The 23,778-nt window shown below is 43.5% G+C and overlaps 1 protein-coding gene across 1 annotated transcript in view; it reads right to left on the reverse strand.

The window, feature by feature from the left end:
* The window catches only part of BANK1 (B cell scaffold protein with ankyrin repeats 1), a 1,166,863-nt gene that overhangs the window by 50,408 nt on the left and 1,092,677 nt on the right, over positions 1-23,778 (reverse strand). Inside the window, exon 16 of the mRNA XM_063918381.1 lies at positions 11,480-11,661. Within this exon, the coding sequence (XP_063774451.1) occupies positions 11,480-11,661 (182 nt within the window). The remainder of the gene's footprint in view (positions 1-11,479; positions 11,662-23,778) is intronic.

Here is a 23,778-nt window from a genome sequence, read left to right on the forward strand (position 1 = left end):
CCTGAGTGACTGAATTGAGGAATCCACTTCAGACATGGGTGGTCATTCCGAGTTGTTCGCTCGGTAATTTTCTTCGCATCGCATCGATTTTCCGCTAATTGCGCATGCGCAATGTTCGCACTGCGACTGCGCCAAGTAAATTTGCTATGCAGTTAGGAATTTTACTCACGGCATTACGAGTTTTTTTCTTCGTTCTGGTGATCGTAATGTGATTGACAGGAAGTGGGTGTTTCTGGGCGGAAACTGGCAGTTTTATGGGTGTGTGTGAAAAAACGCTGCCGTTTCTGGGAAAAACGCGGGAGTGTCTGAAGAAACGGGGGAGTGTCTGGGCGAACGCTGGGAGTGTTTGTGACGTCAAACCAGGAACGAAACTGACTGAACTGATCGCAGTTGCCGAGTAAGTGTGGAGCTACTCAGAAACTGCTAAGAAGTGTCTATTCGCAATTCTGCTAATCTTCCGTTCGCAATTTTACTATGCTAAGATTCACTCCCAGTAGGCGGCGGCTTAGCGTGTGCAAAGCTGCTAAAAGCAGCTTGCGAGTGAACAGCTCGGAATGAGGGCCATGATATCCACGCAAAAGGCAGAGAACATTTTGAGCATCGTTTGGGTGGTAAGGGGAGCCTGGGGGTCAAAATCCAAACCCAGATCTCTTGATGCATGCAGAGCAGGAGACTGAGATAGGTTTGAAGGTGTTAAGGAACCCGTTGAGGTCATAGTAGATGATTTTTGACTCGAGGCAGAGGTTTTAGGAAATTGTATAGGTGCGGGCCTCTTGGGGGTTTTACCCCCTCTTCTCGACGGCATGTTGAGAGAAAATATCAGTGCAGTACAGAAAGGGAGATCGCAGATGAAGGCCGGAAGGCTTTGTACTAGGGCTAGTGTGCTGTGGTTATCACATAAGTAGGAGGGTCATCAACCCAAGCGACATAAAAGTCTCGGTTCAGGGCAGGAGACCCATGGAGAAAAGGTCATCAGTAATAGTAAAAGGCAGCCATTGCATACGGAAGGTCTCCTCAGGCAGTCAGCCGTCTAACCTTGCCAAACACAGAGGGCGTCACAGAAGCAGAGGCTAATAGGTATTAGAGATGAGCGCCTGAAATTTTTCGGGTTTTGTGTTTTGGTTTTGTGTTCGGTTCCGCGGCCGTGTTTTGGGTTCGAACGCGTTTTGGCAAAACCTCACCGAATTTTTTTTGTCGGATTCGGGTGTGTTTTGGATTCGGGTGTTTTTTTCAAAAAACACTAAAAAACAGCTTAAATCATAGAATTTGGGGGTCATTTTGATCCCAAAGTATTATTAACCTCAAAAACCATAATTTACACTCATTTTCAGTCTATTCTGAATACCTCACACCTCACAATGGCCCTCATTCCGAGTTGTTCGCTCGCAAGGCGAATGTAGCAGAGTTACACACGCTAAGCCGCCGCCTACTGGGAGTGAATCTTAGCTTCTTAAATGTGCGACCGATGTATGCGCAATATTGCGATCACAAACGAGTTAGCAGTTTTTGAGTAGCTTCAGACTTACTCTGCCTGTGCGATCAGTTCAGTGCTTTTCGTTCCTGGCTGACGTCATAAACACACCCAGCGTTCGCCCAGGCACACCCACCGTTTCCACGGCCACTCCTGCGTTTTTTCCGGAAACGGTAGCGTTTCCAGCCACACGCCCCTAAAACGCCGTGCATCCGCCCAGTAACACCCATTTCCTGTCAATCACAATGCGAACGTCGGAGCGAAGAAAAAGCCGTGAGTAAACTTACTTTCTTCATAGCAAAGTTACTTGGCGCAGTCGCAGTGCGAACATTGCGCATGCGCACTATGAGAATTCTCACTGCGATGCGTTGAAAAACTCCGAGCGAACAACTCGGAATGAGGGCCAATATTATTTTTAGTCCTAAAATTTGCACCGAGGTCGCTGTGTGAGTAAGATAAGCGACCCTAGTGGCCGACACAAACACCGGGCCCATCTAGGAGTGGCACTGCAGTGTCACGCAGGATGTCCCTTCCAAAAAACCCTCCCCAAACAGCACATGACGCAAAGAAAAAAAGAGGCGCAATGAGGTAGCTGTGTGAGTAAGATTAGCGACCCTAGTGGCCGACACAAACACCGGGCCCATCTAGGAGTGGCACTGCAGTGTCACGCAGGATGTCCCTTCCAAAAAACCCTCCCCAAACAGCACATGACGCAAAGAAAAAAAGAGGCGCAATGAAGTAGCTGACTGTGTGAGTAAGATTAGCGACCCTAGTGGCCGACACAAACACCGGGCCCATCTAGGAGTGGCACTGCAGTGTCACGCAGGATGTCCCTTCCAAAAAACCCTCCCCAATCAGCACATGATGCAAAGAAAAAGAAAAGAAAAAAGAGGTGCAAGATGGAATTGTCCTTGGGCCCTCCCACCCACCCTTATGTTGTATAAACAAAACAGGACATGCACACTTTAACCAACCCATCATTTCAGTGACAGGGTCTGCCACACGACTGTGACTGATATGACGGGTTGGTTTGGACCCCCCCCAAAAAAGAAGCAATTAATCTCTCCTTGCACAAACTGGCTCTACAGAGGCAAGATGTCCACCTCATCTTCACCCTCCGATATATCACCGTGTACATCCCCCTCCTCACAGATTATCAATTCGTCCCCACTGGAATCCACCATCTCAGCTCCCTGTGTACTTTGTGGAGGCAATTGCTGCTGGTCAATGTCTCCGCGGAGGAATTGATTATAATTCATTTTAATGAACATCATCTTCTCCACATTTTCTGGATGTAACCTCGTACGCCGATTGCTGACAAGGTGAGCGGCGGCACTAAACACTCTTTCGGAGTACACACTTGTGGGAGGGCAACTTAGGTAGAATAAAGCCAGTTTGTGCAAGGGCCTCCAAATTGCCTCTTTTTCCTGCCAGTATAAGTACGGACTGTGTGACGTGCCTACTTGGATGCGGTCACTCATATAATCCTCCACCATTCTATCAATGTTGAGAGAATCATATGCAGTGACAGTAGACGACATGTCCGTAATCGTTGTCAGGTCCTTCAGTCCGGACCAGATGTCAGCATCAGCAGTCGCTCCAGACTGCCCTGCATCACCGCCAGCGGGTGGGCTCGGAATTCTGAGCCTTTTCCTCGCACCCCCAGTTGCGGGAGAATGTGAAGGAGGAGATGTTGACAGGTCGCGTTCCGCTTGACTTGACAATTTTGTCACCAGCAGGTCTTTCAACCCCAGCAGACCTGTGTCTGCCGGAAAGAGAGATCCAAGGTAGGCTTTAAATCTAGGATCGAGCACGGTGGCCAAAATGTAGTGCTCTGATTTCAACAGATTGACCACCCGTGAATCCTTGTTAAGCGAATTAAGGGCTGCATCCACAAGTCCCACATGCCTAGCGGAATCGCTCCCTTTTAGCTCCTTCTTCAATGCCTCCAGCTTCTTCTGCAAAAGCCTGATGAGGGGAATGACCTGACTCAGGCTGGCAGTGTCTGAACTGACTTCACGTGTGGCAAGTTCAAAGGGCATCAGAACCTTGCACAACGTTGAAATCATTCTCCACTGCACTTGAGACAGGTGCATTCCACCTACTATATCGTGCTCAATTGTATAGGCTTGAATGGCCTTTTGCTGCTCCTCCAACCTCTGAAGCATATAGAGGGTTGAATTCAGGGCAGGTTCAGTAGTTTTTGGTGGTGCTCCAGTCTTCTGTACGTGGTGCCTGTACGCCGAAAGTGTCCCGCAATTCTTCTGGCCACCGACAGCATCTCTTGCACGCCCCTGTCGTTTTTTAAAAAATTCTGCACCACCAAATTCAAGGTATGTGCAAAACATGGGACGTGCTGGAATTTGCCCATATTTAATGCACACACAATATTGCTGGCGTTGTCCGATGCCACAAATCCACAGGAGAGTCCAATTGGGGTAAGCCATTCCGCGATGATCTTCCTCAGTTGCCGTAAGAGGTTTTCAGCTGTGTGCGTATTCTGGAAAGCGGTGATACAAAGCGTAGCCTGCCTAGGAAAGAGTTGGCGTTTGCGAGATGCTGCTACTGGTGCCGCCGCTGCTGTTCTTGCGGCGGGAGTCCATACATCTACCCAGTGGGCTGTCACAGTCATATAGTCCTGACCCTGCCCTGCTCCACTTGTCCACATGTCCGTGGTTAAGTGGACATTGGGTACAACTGCATTTTTTAGGACACTGGTGAGTCTTTTTCTGACATCCGTGTACATTCTCGGTATCGCCTGCCTAGAGAAGTGGAACCTAGATGGTATTTGGTAACGGGGGCACACTGCCTCAATAAATTGTCTAGTTCCCTGTGAACTAACGGCGGATACCGGACGCACGTCTAACACCAACATAGTTGTCAAGGCCTCAGTTATCCGCTTTGCAGTAGGATGACTGCTGTGATATTTCATCTTCCTCGCAAAGGACTGTTGAACAGTCAATTGCTTACTGGAAGTAGTACAAGTGGGCTTACGACTTCCCCTCTGGGATGACCATCGACTCCCAGCGGCAACAACAGCAGCGCCAGCAGCAGTAGGCGTTACACGCAAGGATGCATCGGAGGAATCCCAGGCAGGAGAGGACTCGTCAGAATTGCCAGTGACATGGCCTGCAGGACTATTGGCATTCCTGGGGAAGGAGGAAATTGACACTGAGGGAGTTGGTGGGGTGGTTTGCGTGAGCTTGGTTACAAGAGGAAGGGATTTACTGGTCAGTGGACTGCTTCCGCTGTCACCCAAAGTTTTTGAACTTGTCACTGACTTATTATGAATGCGCTGCAGGTGACGTATAAGGGAGGATGTTCCGAGGTGGTTAACGTCCTTACCCCTACTTATTACAGCTTGACAAAGGGAACACACGGCTTGACACCTGTTGTCCGCATTTCTGGTGAAATACCTCCACACCGAAGAGCTGATTTTTTTGGTATTTTCACCTGGCATGTCAACGGCCATATTCCTCCCACGGACAACAGGTGTCTCCCCGGGTGCCTGACTTAAACAAACCACCTCACCATCAGAATCCTCCTGGTCAATTTCCTCCCCAGCGCCAGCAACACCCATATCCTCCTCATCCTGGTGTACTTCAACACTGACATCTTCAATCTGACTATCAGGAACTGGACTGCGGGTGCTCCTTCCAGCACTTGCAGGGGGCGTGCAAATGGTGGAAGGCGCATGCTCTTCACGTCCAGTGTTGGGAAGGTCAGGCATCGCAACCGACACAATTGGACTCTCCTTGTGGATTTGGGATTTCGAAGAATGCACAGTTCTTTGCTGTGCTGCTTTTGCCAGCTTGAGTCTTTTCATTTTTCTAGCGAGAGGCTGAGTGCTTCCATCCTCATGTGAAGCTGAACCACTAGCCATGAACATAGGCCAGGGCCTCAGCCGTTCCTTGCCACTCCGTGTGGTAAATGGCATATTGGCAAGTTTACGCTTCTCCTCCGACAATTTTATTTTAGGTTTTGGAGTCCTTTTTTTACTGATATTTGGTGTTTTGGTTTTGACATGCTCTGTACTATGCCATTGGGCATCGGCCTTGGCAGACGACGTTGCTGGCATTTCATCGTCTCGGCCATGACTAGTGGCAGCAGCTTCAGCACGAGGTGGAAGTGGATCTTGATCTTTCCCTAATTTTGGAACCTCAACATTTTTGTTCTCCATATTTTAATAGGCACAACTAAAAGGCACCTCAGGTAAACAATGGAGATGGATGGATTGGATACTAGTATACAATTATGGACGGGCTGCCGAGTGCCGACACAGAGGTAGCCACAGCCGTGAACTACCGCACTGTACTGTGTCTGCTGCTAATATATAGACTGGTTGATAAAGAGATAGTATACTCGTAACTAGTATGTATGTATAAAGAAAGAAAAAAAAACCACGGTTAGGTGGTATATACAATTATGGACGGGCTGCCGAGTGCCGACACAGAGGTAGCCACAGCCGTGAACTACCGCACTGTACTGTGTCTGCTGCTAATATAGACTGGTTGATAAAGAGATAGTATACTCGTAACTAGTATGTATGTATAAAGAAAGAAAAAAAAACCACGGTTAGGTGGTATATACAATTATGGACGGGCTGCCGAGTGCCGACACAGAGGTAGCCACAGCCGTGAACTACCGCACTGTACTGTGTCTGCTGCTAATATAGACTGGTTGATAAAGAGATAGTATACTCGTAACTAGTATGTATGTATAAAGAAAGAAAAAAAAACCACGGTTAGGTGGTATATACAATTATGGACGGGCTGCCGAGTGCCGACACAGAGGTAGCCACAGCCGTGAACTACCGCACTGTACTGTGTCTGCTGCTAATATATAGACTGGTTGATAAAGAGATAGTATACTCGTAACTAGTATGTATGTATAAAGAAAGAAAAAAAAACCACGGTTAGGTGGTATATACAATTATGGACGGGCTGCCGAGTGCCGACACAGAGGTAGCCACAGCCGTGAACTACCGCACTGTACTGTGTCTGCTGCTAATATATAGACTGGTTGATAAAGAGATAGTATACTCGTAACTAGTATGTATGTATAAAGAAAGAAAAAAAAACCACGGTTAGGTGGTATATACAATTATGGACGGGCTGCCGAGTGCCGACACAGAGGTAGCCACAGCCGTGAACTACCGCACTGTACTGTGTCTGCTGCTAATATAGACTGGTTGATAAAGAGATAGTATACTCGTAACTAGTATGACTATAAAGAAAGAAAAAAAAACCACGGTTAGGTGGTATATACAATTATGGACGGGCTGCCGAGTGCCGACACAGAGGTAGCCACAGCCGTGAACTACCGCACTGTACTGTGTCTGCTGCTAATATATAGACTGGTTGATAAAGAGATAGTATACTCGTAACTAGTATGTATGTATAAAGAAAGAAAAAAAAACCACGGTTAGGTGGTATATACAATTATGGACGGGCTGCCGAGTGCCGACACAGAGGTAGCCACAGCCGTGAACTACCGCACTGTACTGTGTCTGCTGCTAATATAGACTGGTTGATAAAGAGATAGTATACTCGTAACTAGTATGTATGTATAAAGAAAGAAAAAAAAACCACGGTTAGGTGGTATATACAATTATGGACGGGCTGCCGAGTGCCGACACAGAGGTAGCCACAGCCGTGAACTACCGCACTGTACTGTGTCTGCTGCTAATATAGACTGGTTGATAAAGAGATAGTATACTCGTAACTAGTATGTATGTATAAAGAAAGAAAAAAAAACCACGGTTAGGTGGTATATACAATTATGGACGGGTTGCCGAGTGCCGACACAGAGGTAGCCACAGCCGTGAACTACCGCACTGTACTGTGTCTGCTGCTAATATATAGACTGGTTGATAAAGAGATAGTATACTCGTAACTAGTATGTATGTATAAAGAAAGAAAAAAAAACCACGGTTAGGTGGTATATACAATTATGGACGGGCTGCCGAGTGCCGACACAGAGGTAGCCACAGCCGTGAACTACCGCACTGTACTGTGTCTGCTGCTAATATATAGACTGGTTGATAAAGAGATAGTATACTCGTAACTAGTATGTATGTATAAAGAAAGAAAAAAAAACCACGGTTAGGTGGTATATACAATTATGGACGGGCTGCCGAGTGCCGACACAGAGGTAGCCACAGCCGTGAACTACCGCACTGTACTGTGTCTGCTGCTAATATAGACTGGTTGATAAAGAGATAGTATACTCGTAACTAGTATGTATGTATAAAGAAAGAAAAAAAAACCACGGTTAGGTGGTATATACAATTATGGACGGGCTGCCGAGTGCCGACACAGAGGTAGCCACAGCCGTGAACTACCGCACTGTACTGTGTCTGCTGCTAATATAGACTGGTTGATAAAGAGATAGTATACTCGTAACTAGTATGACTATAAAGAAAGAAAAAAAAACCACGGTTAGGTGGTATATACAATTATGGACGGGCTGCCGAGTGCCGACACAGAGGTAGCCACAGCCGTGAACTACCGCACTGTACTGTGTCTGCTGCTAATATAGACTGGTTGATAAAGAGATAGTATACTACTAATATTATATATACTGGTGGTCAGGTCACTGGTCACTAGTCACACTGGCAGTGGCACTCCTGCAGCAAAAGTGTGCACTGTTTTAATATAATATTATGTACTCCTGGCTCCTGCTATAACCTATAACTGGCACTGCAGTAGTGCTCCCCAGTCTCCCCCACAATTATAAGCTGTGTGAGCTGAGCAGTCAGACAGATATATAATATATATAGATGATGCAGCACACTGGCCTGAGCCTGAGCAGTGCACACAGATATGGTATGTGACTGACTGAGTCACTGTGTGTATCGCTTTTTTCAGGCAGAGAACGGATATATTAAATAAACTGCACTGTGTGTCTGGTGGTCACTCACTATATAATATATTATGTACTCCTGGCTCCTGCTATAACCTATAACTGGCACTGCAGTAGTGCTCCCCAGTCTCCCCCACAATTATAAGCTGTGTGAGCTGAGCAGTCAGACAGATATATATAATATTATATATAGATAATAGATGATGCAGCACACTGGCCTGAGCCTGAGCAGTGCACACAGATATGGTATGTGACTGAGTCACTGTGTGCTGTGTATCGCTTTTTTCAGGCAGAGAACGGATTATAAATAAAACTGGTGGTCACTATCAGCAAAACTCTGCACTGTACTGAGTACTCCTAATGCTCCCCAAAATTAGTAAATCAAGTGTCTCTCTAATCTATTCTAAACGGAGAGGACGCCAGCCACGTCCTCTCCCTATCAATCTCAATGCACGTGTGAAAATGGCGGCGACGCGCGGCTCCTTATATAGAATCCGAGTCTCGCGATAGAATCCGAGCCTCGCGAGAATCCGACAGCGTCATGATGACGTTCGGGCGCGCTCGGGTTAACCGAGCAAGGCGGGAAGATCCGAGTCGCTCGGACCCGTGAAAAAAAACATGAAGTTCTGGCGGGTTCGGATTCAGAGAAACCGAACCCGCTCATCTCTAATAGGTATAAGCGTAACAGACGGACCGTGGCTGAGGTGGACACAGAAAGGAGCTGCCTAGACTTCGGTGCTCCCGGTACGTTAGGGGGTCCGCAGGTGGGAAGGGGTCCAGAATGACACGGGGGGCCAGAGACAGACCCACAATTAGCACTACACCAGGTTAGACATATAGGTGGTTTTGCAGCTCACAGCCACCGTTCATATGTAGCTAATTTCCTGGGCTCAGCAGGGCAGGGAAAATACTTTGTATAGGGCGTCCCACAGCCGTGGGTTAATAATCCCCGTACTGTACTGTGCCACCCAGGTCAGGATTAGGCCCCTGTATCTCACCTCCCCTCCAAATGGCCCACCGGCGGCATCCTCCAACAGCCTGCGGACACTACAGTGTGAAGCGTCTGGAGAGCAGAGGGGAGCGGGTCCTCGCAGCTGAGCCTTCGTGGAGGCGATCCAGAGAGGCGGCAGGCACTTGATGAGACGGAGCCCCGTCAGAAGCGGAGAGCCGGGCTTCCAAGATGGTGGTCGCCAGTTCCCGTCTCTCAGCGTGCGGGCGGTCAGCGGCCCCCTTGGGCGGCCCAGTGCAACTCAGCAGTCGGGCGTCTGGTAGAGGGGGAGAGATCACCGGGCAGATGCGGATCCAGGCGTCCCGATTCCAGCCAGGGACAACACCAACGGGACCGAAGATCTGGGAAGGGCTGCAAAATTGAGTCCCCGGCTTGTGGGTGAGGGGAAGGCCACAACCCGCAGAGAGACAGGAGGTCTCTCCCGGATTCGCAAACACAAACCCCAGCAGGATAACAGGTGAGGCAAGGGCAGGTACACTAAATGGAGTGGAAACGGCAGCTGTAGATGGGGTTTAGGGGTCCAAAAAGCCCCCCCAAAAAAACAGAGCTCCTGCAAAACACATCCTATCCTGATGCTGCCAAGCCTCTCCCCCCGTTAGTGAAGTAATTCTACCTAAGCTTGGAGAAAGATAAGTGGAGAGAGACAGCTTCTAACCTTCATTTTTCAAACACAGCCTGTGACATGGCAATTAGGAGCTGATTGTTTGGTACTTTTTCTCCACCCACTTTATCTCTCTCCAAAGCTTAGTACATGGACCCTGAAGTAATTTGCTCCTAACTGCCATGTTACAGGCTGTGTTTGAAAAATGTCAGGAGCTGACTGGTTAGTAATTTATCTCTCTCAAAGCTTTGATTCATAGGCCCCAAAGTTGGTTGAATTAACAAAGAAAAGAAAACTTCTGGAAATATCCGGAATGCTTGAGATTTGGGATTTTCTGAAAAAGAGATTTTATGTAATTTGTAGCACAAAGTCTAAAATGTAATAAATTAAATTTAACAAGTACTCCTACTTTCCACATGCTGCTAGGTGATTCATTCCCTATTAATTGTTTAGCAGTGCACCATGTAAACATTATACTTGAAGATGCTCAGCATAATGTCAGCATGTATGACATCATTACAGAACAGCAGCAATTCTTATCATCTTTACCTTTTTGAGATCTTCTGGATAATGGGGTTTAAGCTAACGGTAACAATGGCTGCAATTTATTTTATTTTGTGAGTGAAATTATATTGGTAACTAACTCTGCCAGAGCAATATTAATGAGTAACTCCACTCAAACACAATTTTGCTTAATTAAAATCACTATGCTGAATACTACAACTTGAATAATTATTGGTATTGTATTTAAATAGTGCTTCTTCCTGGAATCGCGTACTGAAGAATTTCATGTTATTTGTAAGCATTTTCCAGATTTAGGGGTTCATGTATCAAGCAGTGGAGACGTGGGCCATGGGTTAAGTTGCCCATAGCAACCAATCATCTTGGAAGTAGCATTTCTAACATATATAAAATGAAAGGTGGAAGCTGATTGGTTTCTATGGGCAACTTTTCCACTGGTCCACTTCTCCACTCTTTTCACTGCTTGATAAATCAGTCCCATAGTACCAAGGGCTAGATATTTCAAAGCTTGGACAGAGATAAAGTGGAGAGACATAAAGTACCAACTAATCAGCTTCTGTCATGCTACAGGCTGTGCTACTTTATCTCTCTCCACTTTATCACTCTCCAAGCTTAGCCTTAAAATTCTTATAGGCGCACAGCTTTTTATGCTACACCGTGTTTATTGTGTTAATAATATAGTAAGTAATTCCCATATAATTATATTTATATCATTCTGAAATGCAGTATTACCAAACTGGCTGTGAAGTGCACTAAAATAGCTCAATATTGCATGTATGACTCTTTCATTGACAAATGTTTTTAATGATGTTTCACTGACCCAGATATTCCATTACAGAGATTGTGTGAATGTACTGTATATTGTACAGTTACTAGGACTGTCTGCACCAGGTGAATAGGCCCTGATAAATTGAGTAGTTGAATTCTGGATTTCTAATTTTCACAAGCATTATAGCAATTTTATCTCTGCAAACCTATAAACTATTAGATAAATGCTTTTATGCCTTTGTACCTGTTGAAGGAGGTCTAGACCACTTTTTTCTTTCTGCCACTGGTGGAATTTTTGAAGCGCTTCATCCATACTGATAATTCCCAATTTCACCTGTTCTTGCAGCATTATCAGCTCATCTTGGCCACTAGGCACACACTGCTGAGGCGGAACATAAGCCTCAGGTTTAGCTGCGTGCACTGTGCCTGCAAACAGTAGATTGATAGTGTTATTAATGAGTACTCTGTTATCAGTAAGTTTTATAATATTACAGCCTGCTTAAATAAGTAATAATGTGGCTTGTACAGTTATTGTACAATACTGTAGGTCAGTGGTTCCCTAGGGTGATACAGGCTACTTGCTGTGGTTCCACAGGTTGGGTGTCCAGAACCAAATCAAATTATTTATGGTCAATGTAATAGGCAAAACCAGTGCTGGTGGCTGTCAATCATAAAATATGTGGACAAACAGAAGCAAATCCTGTCCCTCGCCACACAACTGAACCCAAGGATGATATATAATCACAATTTACTTAATTTTATATTTTTTTCTGAATTTCTGAATAGGAAACTCTTGGCCTAGGGGTTCCATTAAAATTCTGATACTCTAGTGCGCCATGACTCAAAAAAATGTGGTGACCACTGGTGAAGGTTATTTGTCACAATCCATTGCAGTCAGTATAAGAACAATTTGAGTATTACTCTCTATCATATTAACTTTGGCTAATTCAATTATTAAAGGACTGCACTTTTATTATATTTATCAGTAGTTTTTCAAATATTACATATACAGGTTGAGTATCCCTTATCCAAAGGCTTGGGACCAGAGGTATTTTGGATATGGGATTTTTCCGTATTTTGGAATAATTGCATACCATAATGAGATATCATGGTGATGGGACCTAAGTCTAAGCACAGAACGCATTTATGTTTCATATACACCTTATACACACAGCCGGAAGGTCATTTTAGCCAATATTTTTTATAACTTTGTGCATTAAACAAAGTGTGTGTACATACACACAATTCATGTATGTTTCATATACACCTTATACACACAGCCTGAAGGTCATTTAATATAATATTTTTTAATAACTTTGTGTATTAAACAAAATTTGTGTACAATGAGCCATCAGAAAACAAAGGTTTCACTATCTCACTCTCACTCAAAAAAGTCTGTATTTCGGAATATTTCGTATTTCGGAATATTTGGATATGGGATACTCAACCTGTAGTACATACAGGGGTAAATTTACTAAGACGGGAGTTCTATTTAAGATGGGATGTTGCCCATAGCAACCAATCATATTCTACTTCTCATTTATCTAGCACCTTCTAGAAGATAATATCTGGAATCTGATTGGTTGCTATGGGCAACATTCCATCTTAAATAGAACTCCCATCTTACTAAATTTACCCCACAGTGTTTATGGATCTTTACATTACAGTAAGAGAGTAAAGAGTAAAGACTTAGGGGCCTTTTTTCATAAAATTATGTAGAAATGTAGTGAATTATTGCTATGTACTAATAGCCCTAATGCAGGAGATTTCACGGAAAAAACCCTAAAAAAAACCACATATAATTAAAATAAAGGCATATCTCTTCATCGCAAATATTAATAGACATAGGGGTATATGCAATTGCCGGCGAATCGCGGCAATTTTTCGCCCGTTTTTTAATTTGACACAATTTGACCGTCGAATTCCGGCAAGTGGGTGCCGGAATTCAACATATTCAATAAAAAACGGATTCGACAGTCCCGCTGTCGAAAAACGGCCGATTTGACGGATTTTGATTAGATTTTTAAAAAACGGGAAAAAACCCGAAAAAAAATTGCGTGGGGTCCCCCCTCCAAAGCATAACCAGCCCCGGGCTCTTCAAGCCGGTCCTGGTTTTAAAAATCCGGGGGAAAAACTGACAGGGGATCCCCCGTATTTTTAAAACCAGCACCGGGCTCTGCGCCTGGTGCTGGTGCAAAAAATACGGGGGACAAAAAGAGTAGGGGTCCCCCGTATTTTTTACACCAGCATCGGGCTCCACTAGCTGGGTAGATAATGCCACAGCCGGGGGTCACTTTTATACAGCGCCCTGCGGCCGTGGCATTAAATACGCAACTAGTCACCCCTGGCCGGGGTACCCTGGAGGAGTGGGGACCCCTTCAATCAAGGGGTCCCCCCTCCCAGCCACCCAAGGGCCAGGGGTGAAGCCCGAGGCTGTCTCCCCCATCCAAGGGCTGTGGATGGGGGGCTGATAGCCTTTGGAAAATTGAAAGAATATTGTTTTTTCCAGTAGTACTACAAGTCCCAGCAAGCCTCCCCGCAAGCTGGTACTTGGAGAACCACAAGTACCAGCATGCGGGAGAAAAACGGGCCCGCTGGTACCTGTAGTTCTACTGGGAAAAAAATACCCAAATAAAAACAGGAGACACACACGGTGAAAGTAAAACTTTATTTCACACCTGCCGACACACACATACTTACCTATGTTGACCCGCCGACTGGCACGTCTCCAATGTCACCGACGATCCGGGGTACCTGTGAATGAAATTATACTCACCTGATCCAGTGTCCAGATTATAATCCACGTACTTGGCAAAAAAAAAAAAACGAACACCCGGACGTGCCAGTCGGCGGGTCAACATAGGTAAGTATGTGTGTGTCGGCAGGTGTGAAATAAAGTTTTACTTTCACGGTGTGTGTCTCCTGTTGTTATTTGGGTATTTTTTTTTCAGTAGAACTACAGGTACCAGCGGGCCCGTTTTTCTCCCGCATGCTGGTACTTGTGGTTCTCCAAGTACCAGCTTGCGGGGAGGCTTGCTGGGACTTGTAGTACTACTGGAAAAAACAATATTCTTTCACTTTTCCAAAGGCTATCAGCCCCCCATCCACAGCCCTTGGATGGGGGGGACAGCCTCGGGCTTCACCCCTGGCCCTTGGGTGGCTGGGGGGGGACCCCTTGATTGAAGGGGTCACCACTCCTCCAGGGTATCCCGGCCAGGGGTGACTAGTTGCGTATTTAATGCCACGGCCGCAGGGCGCTGTATAAAAGTGACCCCCGGCTGTGGCATTATCTACCCAGCTAGTGGAGCCCGATGCTGGTGTAAAAATACGGTGGACCCCTACTCTTTTTGTCCCCCTTATTTTTTGCACCAGCACCAGGCGCAGAGCCCGGTGCTGGTTTTAAAAATACGGGGGATCCCATGTCCGTTTCCCCCCCGGATTTTTAGAACCAGGACCGGCTCGAAGAGCCCGAGGCTGGTTATGCTTAGGAGGGGGGACCCCACGCATTTTTTTCCCAGATTTTTACCATTCCATTAAAAAAATAAAAATAAAAAAATAATATTTTTAAAAATATATAAATAATACTTGTGCCTCCAAAATAGACAAACCCGTACCTAATCCCTTCTAATATAAATAGATACGCTATTACCAATTAAAAAAACACAAAAAAACAACATGTTTTTACATTTTTTTATTAGATTCCGCCAGCAAAGTGTGGCGGATTGAAAATGACGAATTTACTGTCGTAAAAGCACTGTTGTCGAATTTACAATCTTCAATTGAATATACTTTTGTCGAATTGCCGCATTTGTACCATTGCAGAAATGTCGAATTTGACAAATGTCGAATTTAAAAAGTCGAATTTGGAAAGTCCGGTTTTTTGGCGAAAAGTACTGAATTGCATTGTCGAATTTTTTTTTTGGCGAAAATGGCCCCTTTTTCGACATTTTCGGGAATTCGACCGCAATTGCATATACCCCATAATCTACTCACACAATTTATCATGCAGTAGACTGCTGTTATATATTTCCTTATTCAATAATTCCCTCGTCTACTCACACAGCCATCATATATATGAGGTAATCCCCTCTCAATAACATTGGTATGGCGAGCAAATATGGCATTGTTGAGTGTGATGAGGGCATGGGTGTATGAGCACAGGCAAAGAAGAACCAGTCACAAAGGGCCTGATGCAGGGGGAATGCACTACTGATGTTTGCGCAGTTAAGTGATTATTTGTATGTAGGCACAAATGTTTAGGAAACCCTTACTGCGCATGTGCAAACTAAGGTGTACAACCGTTATTACCTGAGCTCTGACCCTGCGATCTATGGGTAGCTCAGGGTGAAGACTGGGAGGTGACCTAAAGTATTTGCAAAAACAGGAGGTGTCATGGGCATGTAATGGGAGTGTCATAGATGTGTTTCAGCATGCAGCTGTGATCTCTTTCACAGTATGCAGCCACAATGTCTATATCTTAACAAAATTACAAGGGACACTCTGTGCCAGGTAAGGGCTGCTCGAGATGAGGATGTTGCGACTGATGGTGCATCGATGGTGGAATAATCGGATCCACCAGCGTTGAGTATTGCTGTCTGCAATGACCTCCTTGCTGCTAAATCCAGGGGCCACTACTCTCTGCTTATTCTCATATAGATACATAGTTACATAGTTTGTGAGGTTGAAAAAAGACATCCGTCCATCGAGTTCAACCTATTTGTGGTCTCCTACTCTGTATTATTTTTAGGATTAATTTTATCTGTTGATAAAGTTGGCCATTGTGTTGTATTCCCTCTTTTTATTATAACTATGATACGTGATCTATCCACCATAACCGTGTATATCATTCTCCATTAGGAATTTATCTAGGCCATTCTTAAAAGTATAGACCAAGTCTGCCATTACTACTTTCTCAGGCAGGGAATTCCAAACTCGTATTGTCCTTACTGTGAAAAAATCTTTCCGCCTCTGTGTGCGGCATCTCCTCTCCTCTAACCTAAGTGGGTGTCCACATGTTTTCTGTGCTGGTCTTAACAAAAACAGATCCCCCGGAAGCTCTGTGTATTCTCCTTGACCTCTCTGCTGCTTTTGACACTGTAGACCACCCTCTCCTCCTGCAAATCCTTTACTCCCTTGGTTTGCGTGATACTGTTTTCTCCTGACTGTCCTCCTACCTTTCTGACCATTCCTTCTCTGTCTCCTCTTATTACTCCACCTCCCCCCCCCTTCCTCTACCAGTAGGTGTCCCCCAAGGTTCTGTTCTTGGGCCTCTCCTTTTCTCTCTCTACACATCCCCATTAGGTGAGCTTATTAGCTCTTTTGACTTAAAATATCATCTCCACGCTGACGATACTCAAATCTACCTTTCCTCCCCTGCTCTCCTCACTCGTATCTTCACCTGTCTCTCTGCTATCTACTCCTGAATGTCCCAATGCTTTCTTAAACTTTACATGTATAAGAATGAGCTAATCATCATCCCTCCCTCCCGCATAACCTCACCTTCCACAATTTCATTATCCATTGATGGCACAACTATCTCCTCTAGCCCCCAAGTGTGATGTCTTGGAGTAATACTTGACTCCTCCCTCTCCTTCAAACCACACATTCAGTACCTCTCAAAAACCTGCCATTTCCATCTCAAAAACATCTCCTGGATCAGACCCTTTCTCACCCAGGAAGCTACTAAGACCCTCATCCACTCACTGGTCATCTCCAGATTAGACTACTGCAATCTCCTCCTACCTGGCCACCCTCAAAAATGCCTCTCTCCAGTTCAATCTATCTTCAATGCTGCTGCCTGTCTCATCTTCCTCACCAAACGTACTATATCTACATCCCCTCTCTTGCAGGACCTTCACTGGCTACCCTTCCCATTCAGAATCCAATTCAAGCTTCTTACACTCACCTACAAAGCCCTCACCCACTCTTCTCCCTCTTACATCTTTGACCTTATCTCTCTTTACATTCCCACCCATCCTCTTCGCTCTGCTAATGCACGCCATCTCTCCTGCCAACTGATTACCTCCTCCCACTCCTACCTACAGATTTTGCACGTGCTGCTCCCCATCTCTGGAATGATCTACCTCTCAACCATCTGACTCTCCACCTCTCTACAAAACTTCAAACGGGCTCTCAAGACCTATTTCTTCACCAAACCCAGCCAACCCGCCTACTAACCCTCTTGTCTATGCTCACTGTCTACCCCTTCTGTGTCACCCCGGTCTGTTAGCCCCTCACCTTTTAGATTGTAAGCTCGCAAGAGCAGGGACTTCTTTCCCCATGTGCCTTTCCTTTTCTTACTTACACTGTCTTATACTCCATACTCCCTTTGATGGCACCTAATCCCGGGTTTTCTATACCTGTCCTTTATTGTCTTGTACTATAAGCGCTGTTTTCTTGTTTGCTCATTTGATTATGTACTGTGTAATGGGCACTGCGGATCCCTCTTGGCGCCATATAAATAAAGGATAATAATAAATAATAATAATATGCAAAGTGGGCATTGCAGGGTTTGCTATGTCTGTCACACACTGGTGCACAAGGGAAAGTTTAAACAGGCATCTACATATTTTTGCACTTGACAATCCATAAGACATTGCAGCCGTACATGATCTGCATGCACCTCTGAATCAGGCCCAAAGTCATAAAATCTTAATATGATTCAGAACATGCAGAAACATAACATAATACAGTGCATGCTGCCCTATGCACATAAGTCTAAGCAGACTGGGGGACCCAATCAGGGGCTGCATTGGTAGCTCTCCATGGTGCTGACTATACTGCACACACTGAAGCAAATAGTGTTTGAGGTTGCATTGCCTTTAAATGCTAAAAAAAAAAAATCCACACAAGACTACAGTATTTATACAGTTAGTTCTGTTTTACACAAACCGATCCTAAGTTTGGGTTTAGTTTTTATGGTATGCATTTGTACTTTTTTCTTTCTTTTTTTTGTGAGAGCAAAAAACTGGCCAAACAATGCTACATGATTAATGTGGCGTTCAAAACCCATGAAATGGCCATAATCTGGTTCTGAAAATTAACTAATGCCTGATCTCTAGTAACTGACAGGTTGCTTTTGAGATGATCTCTTCTTTAATCTGGAGATGACATAGTGGTGCTCTTTGTGTACTAACCTATTTAGATACAGTAGTTGAGTTGCTGTATCTGTACATTTTGTATGGTACTCTATACAGAAGTTATTCTCCTCTTGCTATAGAGTGATACATTCTTTTTCTTTGTGACCATCATCCATGTGAACTTATTAGAGGTAAAACACTGTAATTCTTCTTATATCCGTGAGTACCCAACATGACATATTCTGAAACGTGTATGGAATCAATCAGTACAGATGCACATTTACAAGAAGGTTCCCAAAAATCTGTATTTTTAAGCTTTACATTTTCTAAGAGTTTGTTTGAAGCTTTGCAAAATCCCACATATCAGATTCTAAGTGACATCTTTTGCCACTGACTGTCTATTGGTTTTGAGACATTCCTACAGTCTGCCTTTGCATTTATATTCTAATTAAGTATAATATATTCTCATGGGAAATGCAGATGTCAAAGAGCTTCAGGGAAACATGTACATTTCTTCTTAGTCAAGAGACCAGCAGGTTACTCTTCCTAGCAAGAATTTTATTTTAACAATAGGAATTGCCTGGACTGAATTAAAGGTTTCATAGCAAAAAAGATCAGCTTAACATAGGACCCTATTCAGTATGGATTGCAAATTCTGCTAAAAAACTGAATTTGCAATCTGTTCTTTTGCATGCTGGGGGCTGCCCATCGCAGGGCCAAGCTGCCCACATGCTACTCGCCGCTCACCAACTGCGACCATAGTAACATAATAACATAGTTGGTGAGGTTAAAAAAAAGACCAGTAGGCCATTGTGTTCAACCTGAGTTATATTATATTCCCTATTCTATTCTGGTTAAAGGCTATATCCTCGGATATCTTTTTCCGTTAGAAATGTATCTAATCCATTTTTAAACGCATTGACTGAATCTGCCATTACAAGCTTCTCTCGCAGTGATTTCCATATTTGTATTGCCCTTACAGTGAAGAATCCCTTCCTGTGCTGAGTACGAAATTTCCTCTCCTCAAGCCTTAGCGGGTGTCTGTGCATTTTGTGTAGAGGTCTCTTAATAAACAATTTACCTGATAGCTCCGCATATTGCCCCTTTATGTATTTGTAAATATTAATCATATCTCCTCTTAGTCATCTCATTTCTAGTGTAAACATATCTAACCTAGAAAGCCTCTCCTCATAGTCCAGTGTCTCCAACACCTTAATCAATTTGGTAGCTCGCCTCTGAACCTTTTCAAGTTCTAATATGTCTCTTTTATAGTGTGGTGCCCAGAACTGTACACAAGGGCCCTCATTCCGAGTCGTTCGCTTGGAAATAATCTTCGCATCGCAGCGTTTTTCTGCTTAGTACGCATGCGCAATGTTCGCACTGCGACTGCGCCAAGTAATTTTGCTATGAAGATAGTATTTTTACTCACGGCTTTTTCTTCGCTCCGGCGATCGTAGTGTGATTGACAGGAAATGGGTGTTACTGGGCGGAAACACTGCGTTTTATAGGCGTGTGGATAAAAACGCTACCGTTTCCGGAAAAAACGCGGGAGTGGCTGGAGAAACGGGGGAGTGTCTGGGCGAACGCTGGGTGTGTTTGTGACATCAAACCAGGAACGACAAGCACTGAACTGATCGCAGATGCCGAGTAAGTCTGAAGCTACTCTGAAACTGCTAAGAAGTTTGTAATCGCAATATTGCGAATACATCGTTCGCAATTTTAAGAAGCTAAGATTCACTCCCAGTAGGCGGCGGCTTAGCGTGTGTAACTCTGCTAAAATCGCCTTGCGAGCGAACAACTCGGAATGAGGGCCAATACTCAATATGCGGTCGCACCAATGATCTGTACAGTGGCAGGATTACACTCTCATCTCTTGTCTCAATTCCCCTTTTAATGCATGCTAACACCTTATTTGCCTTTGTTGCTGCACTTTGACATTATGTACTGCTGCTAAATCTACTATCAATGAACACCTCCAAATCCTTTTCTAATACCGTTTCCCCTATATTGTCCCCATTTAATTGATAATTTGCGTGTTTATTCTAAGTCTCAAAGTGTATAACTTTAAATTTTTCCAAATTAAACCTCATACACCATATCGTTGCCCAAACTTCCAGTTTAAATAAATTGCTCTGAAGAGACTCCACATCCAAATCTGACTTGATTACCCTACATATTTTAGTATCATATGCAAACATTTACACTGTGCTTTCAAGTCCTTCTGCTAGATAATTTATAAATATGTTAAACAATAGTGGCCCCAGCACAGAACCCTGCCACATTCCACTGATTACTTTAGGCCGGGTGGAAAATATCCCATTAACCACCACTCACTGATCCCTGTTATCAAGCCAATTACTCACCCATGTACAAATAGTGTTTCCTATACCGAGCTCCCTTCATTTGAAAATCAGCCTCCTATGTCAAAAGCTTTTGCAAAATCCAGATAGATCACATCTACTGCATTACCCTGGTCAAGATTGTCGCTTATTTTCTTATAGAAGCTAATCAAAGTAGTTTGACATGACCTATCTCTCATAAAACCATGCTGGTTCTTACTAATAGCATGGGAGTTCTGCAAGTACTCCTGTATGCTATCCCTTAGTATACTTTCCAAAAGTTTCCCCATTATTGATGTCAGACTAACCAGTCTATAGTTACCAGGATGGAGTTTAATGCTCTTTTAAAATATTAGGACTACCTCTGCTATACACCAGTTCTTTGGTACCATGCCTGATGTAAGTTAATAAGTGAAATTCAGATACAGTGGCCTTGCTATTTCAGGGTTTAGCTCCATCAGAATCCTAGGATGAAGTTCATCTCGACCAGGAGATTTATTAGGATTAATTTTTTTAATCACTCACAAACTATTTCCTCAGACATATAAGTATTAAGCAACAGGCCTTTAACTTTACTATTATTATTGTTACTCGCTAATCCCACCATCTGGTCCTCTCTAGTAAACACTGATGAAATAAATGTGATCCATATTTCAGCTTTTTATTTGTCATCATTTATCAAGAATCCCAGTTTGCTTGTTAATGGTCCTATATTATCTTTTCTTAGCCTCTTACATTTATGTACTTAGAATTTTTTTTAGGGTTAGTTTTACTCTCCTTAGCGATTTGCTTTTCGTTATCTATTTTAGCTGCTTTGATTTCCTTTTTGCATTTTTTGTTATATTCCTTGTAGTACTGGAATGACTCCACCTTCCCATCTGATTTAAAAGCTTTGAATTTCTTGCCTCTTTTTATTCATTTCTTCCTTTACATTTTTTTGTTTAGCCATATTGGTTTGAATTTAATACTCTTATTTTTACTGCCCCTGGGGATGCACTTTTGGGTATATTTGTCTAGCATCAATTTAAAAACATCCCACATTTCAGCAATGTTCTTTCCCTGAAACAAAGTTTCCCAATCTATGTCCTTTATTGCATGTTTCAGCCTGTTAAAATGTACTTTTTTAAAGTTAAGAGTCTTAGTTGAACCCTTAGAATGCTGCTTTTGAAAACTATGTAATCATATTATGAACACTGTTACCAAGGTCTCGCCTACTTTGGTATTTGCTATTATCTCCATGTTGTTAGTTAGTACTAGGTCCAGTATAGTCCTTACTCTGGTTGGTTCTTCAACTATTTGCATCAAGTAGTTATATTTTAGCATATTTAAGAACCTTTTACCCCTAGCTGTATCACATGATTCGCTGGCCCAATTAATGTATGATAATTAAAATCCCCAATGCTTAGGACCTCCCCCAGTCCTGTAGCTTTCTCGATTTGCATCAAGAGTTGCGCTTCTTCAGTCACACTAATATCAAGCGGTTTATAGCATATCCCTATTAAAAGCATTTTTGTACATTTCCTTCCCTTAGAAATGTCAACCCATAATGTCTCCACAATATCTAGGAGACACTAGGCACTAAACGACATTGACTGGGAAATTTTGTTCCATGGTAAATACACAACGGAAATGTGGGATGCTTTAAAAGGGTTGCTGGATAGCAATATTCACAAATTCATTCCAAAGGGCAGTAAACACAGGAGTACTAAACACAAACCAATGTGGCTAAATAAGGAGGTCAAAAATGAAATGGCTCAAAAAAGGTGTGCTTTCAAAACATTTAAATCTATTGGAGGGGGAGGAGTTATTCCAGTATTACAAGGAATGCAATAAAAGATTCAAAAAAGTAATAAGAGCAGTTAAAATTGCAAACGAAAAGCAAATCCCTATAGAGAGTAAAGCCAATCCTAAAAAGTTTTATACATACATAAACAGTAAAAGGTTTAAAAAGGAGAAAGTAGGCCCATTAAAAGATGAATTAGGAGCCTTGATAAACAATGACAAAATAAAAGCGGATATACTGAACAATTTGTTTTCATCAGTATTTACCAGGGAGGATTAGAAGGTGATAGTAGTGCATAATGACAGTGAAGGAAATGATTCTTGGCTAGACGCTTGTTAAAGTGAGGAAGTAGTCCTGGAGAGACTAAGCAACATAAAGATTAATAAATCACCAGGACCAGATGGTTTTCACCCAAGGGTTATTATGCAGCTTAGGGTACAGCTAGCTAGACCCTTATACGTAATTATCTATAGTTCAATTAGATCAGGTATGGTACCGAGGGATTGGTGTATAGCTGAGATAGTGCCATTATTTAAAAAGGGATCTAAAAATCATCCCGGGAACTATAGACCAGTTAGTTTAACCTCTATATTGGGTAAAATATTGGAAGGAATTTTGAGGGATAACATAGAGGATTATCTGCAGAATACTAAGTTTATTAGCAAGAGTCAGCATGGGTTTGTGGGGACAGATCATGTCAAACCAACTTAATTAGCTAATATGAGGAAGTGAGCGATAATCTTGACCAGAGAAAAGCAGTGGATGTGGTCTATTTAGATTTTGCAAAAGCCTTCAATACAGTGCCTCACAGGAGACTGATCATCAAATGAAGGGAATTTGACCTAGGAAGTACTGTTTGTACATGGATAGGTAATTGGCTGGATAACAGGGTACAACGAGTAGTGGTCAATGGGATGTTCTCCAGCTGGGCACCAGTAGTCAGCGGAATACCGCAAGGGTCCATACTTGGCCCGCTACTGTTCAATATATTTATTAATGATCTAGGAATAGGCCTGGAAAGCACAGTGTCAATCTTTGCAGAAGATACTAAACTGTGTAAGTTAATTCAGAAATCGATGTGGAATCTCTACAGAATTACTTATTTAAACTTGAAACCTGGGTGTCTAAATGGGGAATGAAGTTCAATATTGAAAAATGCAAAGTTATGCATTTTGGGATTAAAAACAAACTTGCATCCTACATACTTAATGGGGAAAATATAGGGGTAACAGTAGTGGGAAAAGATTTGGGGGTGCTCATAGATAATAGGCTTAATAACAGTACACAGTGTCAAAATGCAGCAAAGTAGGCAAGTAAAGTCCTTGCTTGCATAAAACGGGGT

The sequence above is a fragment of the Pseudophryne corroboree genome, chromosome 1 (assembly GCF_028390025.1).
Source record: "Pseudophryne corroboree isolate aPseCor3 chromosome 1, aPseCor3.hap2, whole genome shotgun sequence".
Lineage (NCBI taxonomy): Eukaryota > Metazoa > Chordata > Amphibia > Anura > Myobatrachidae > Pseudophryne > Pseudophryne corroboree.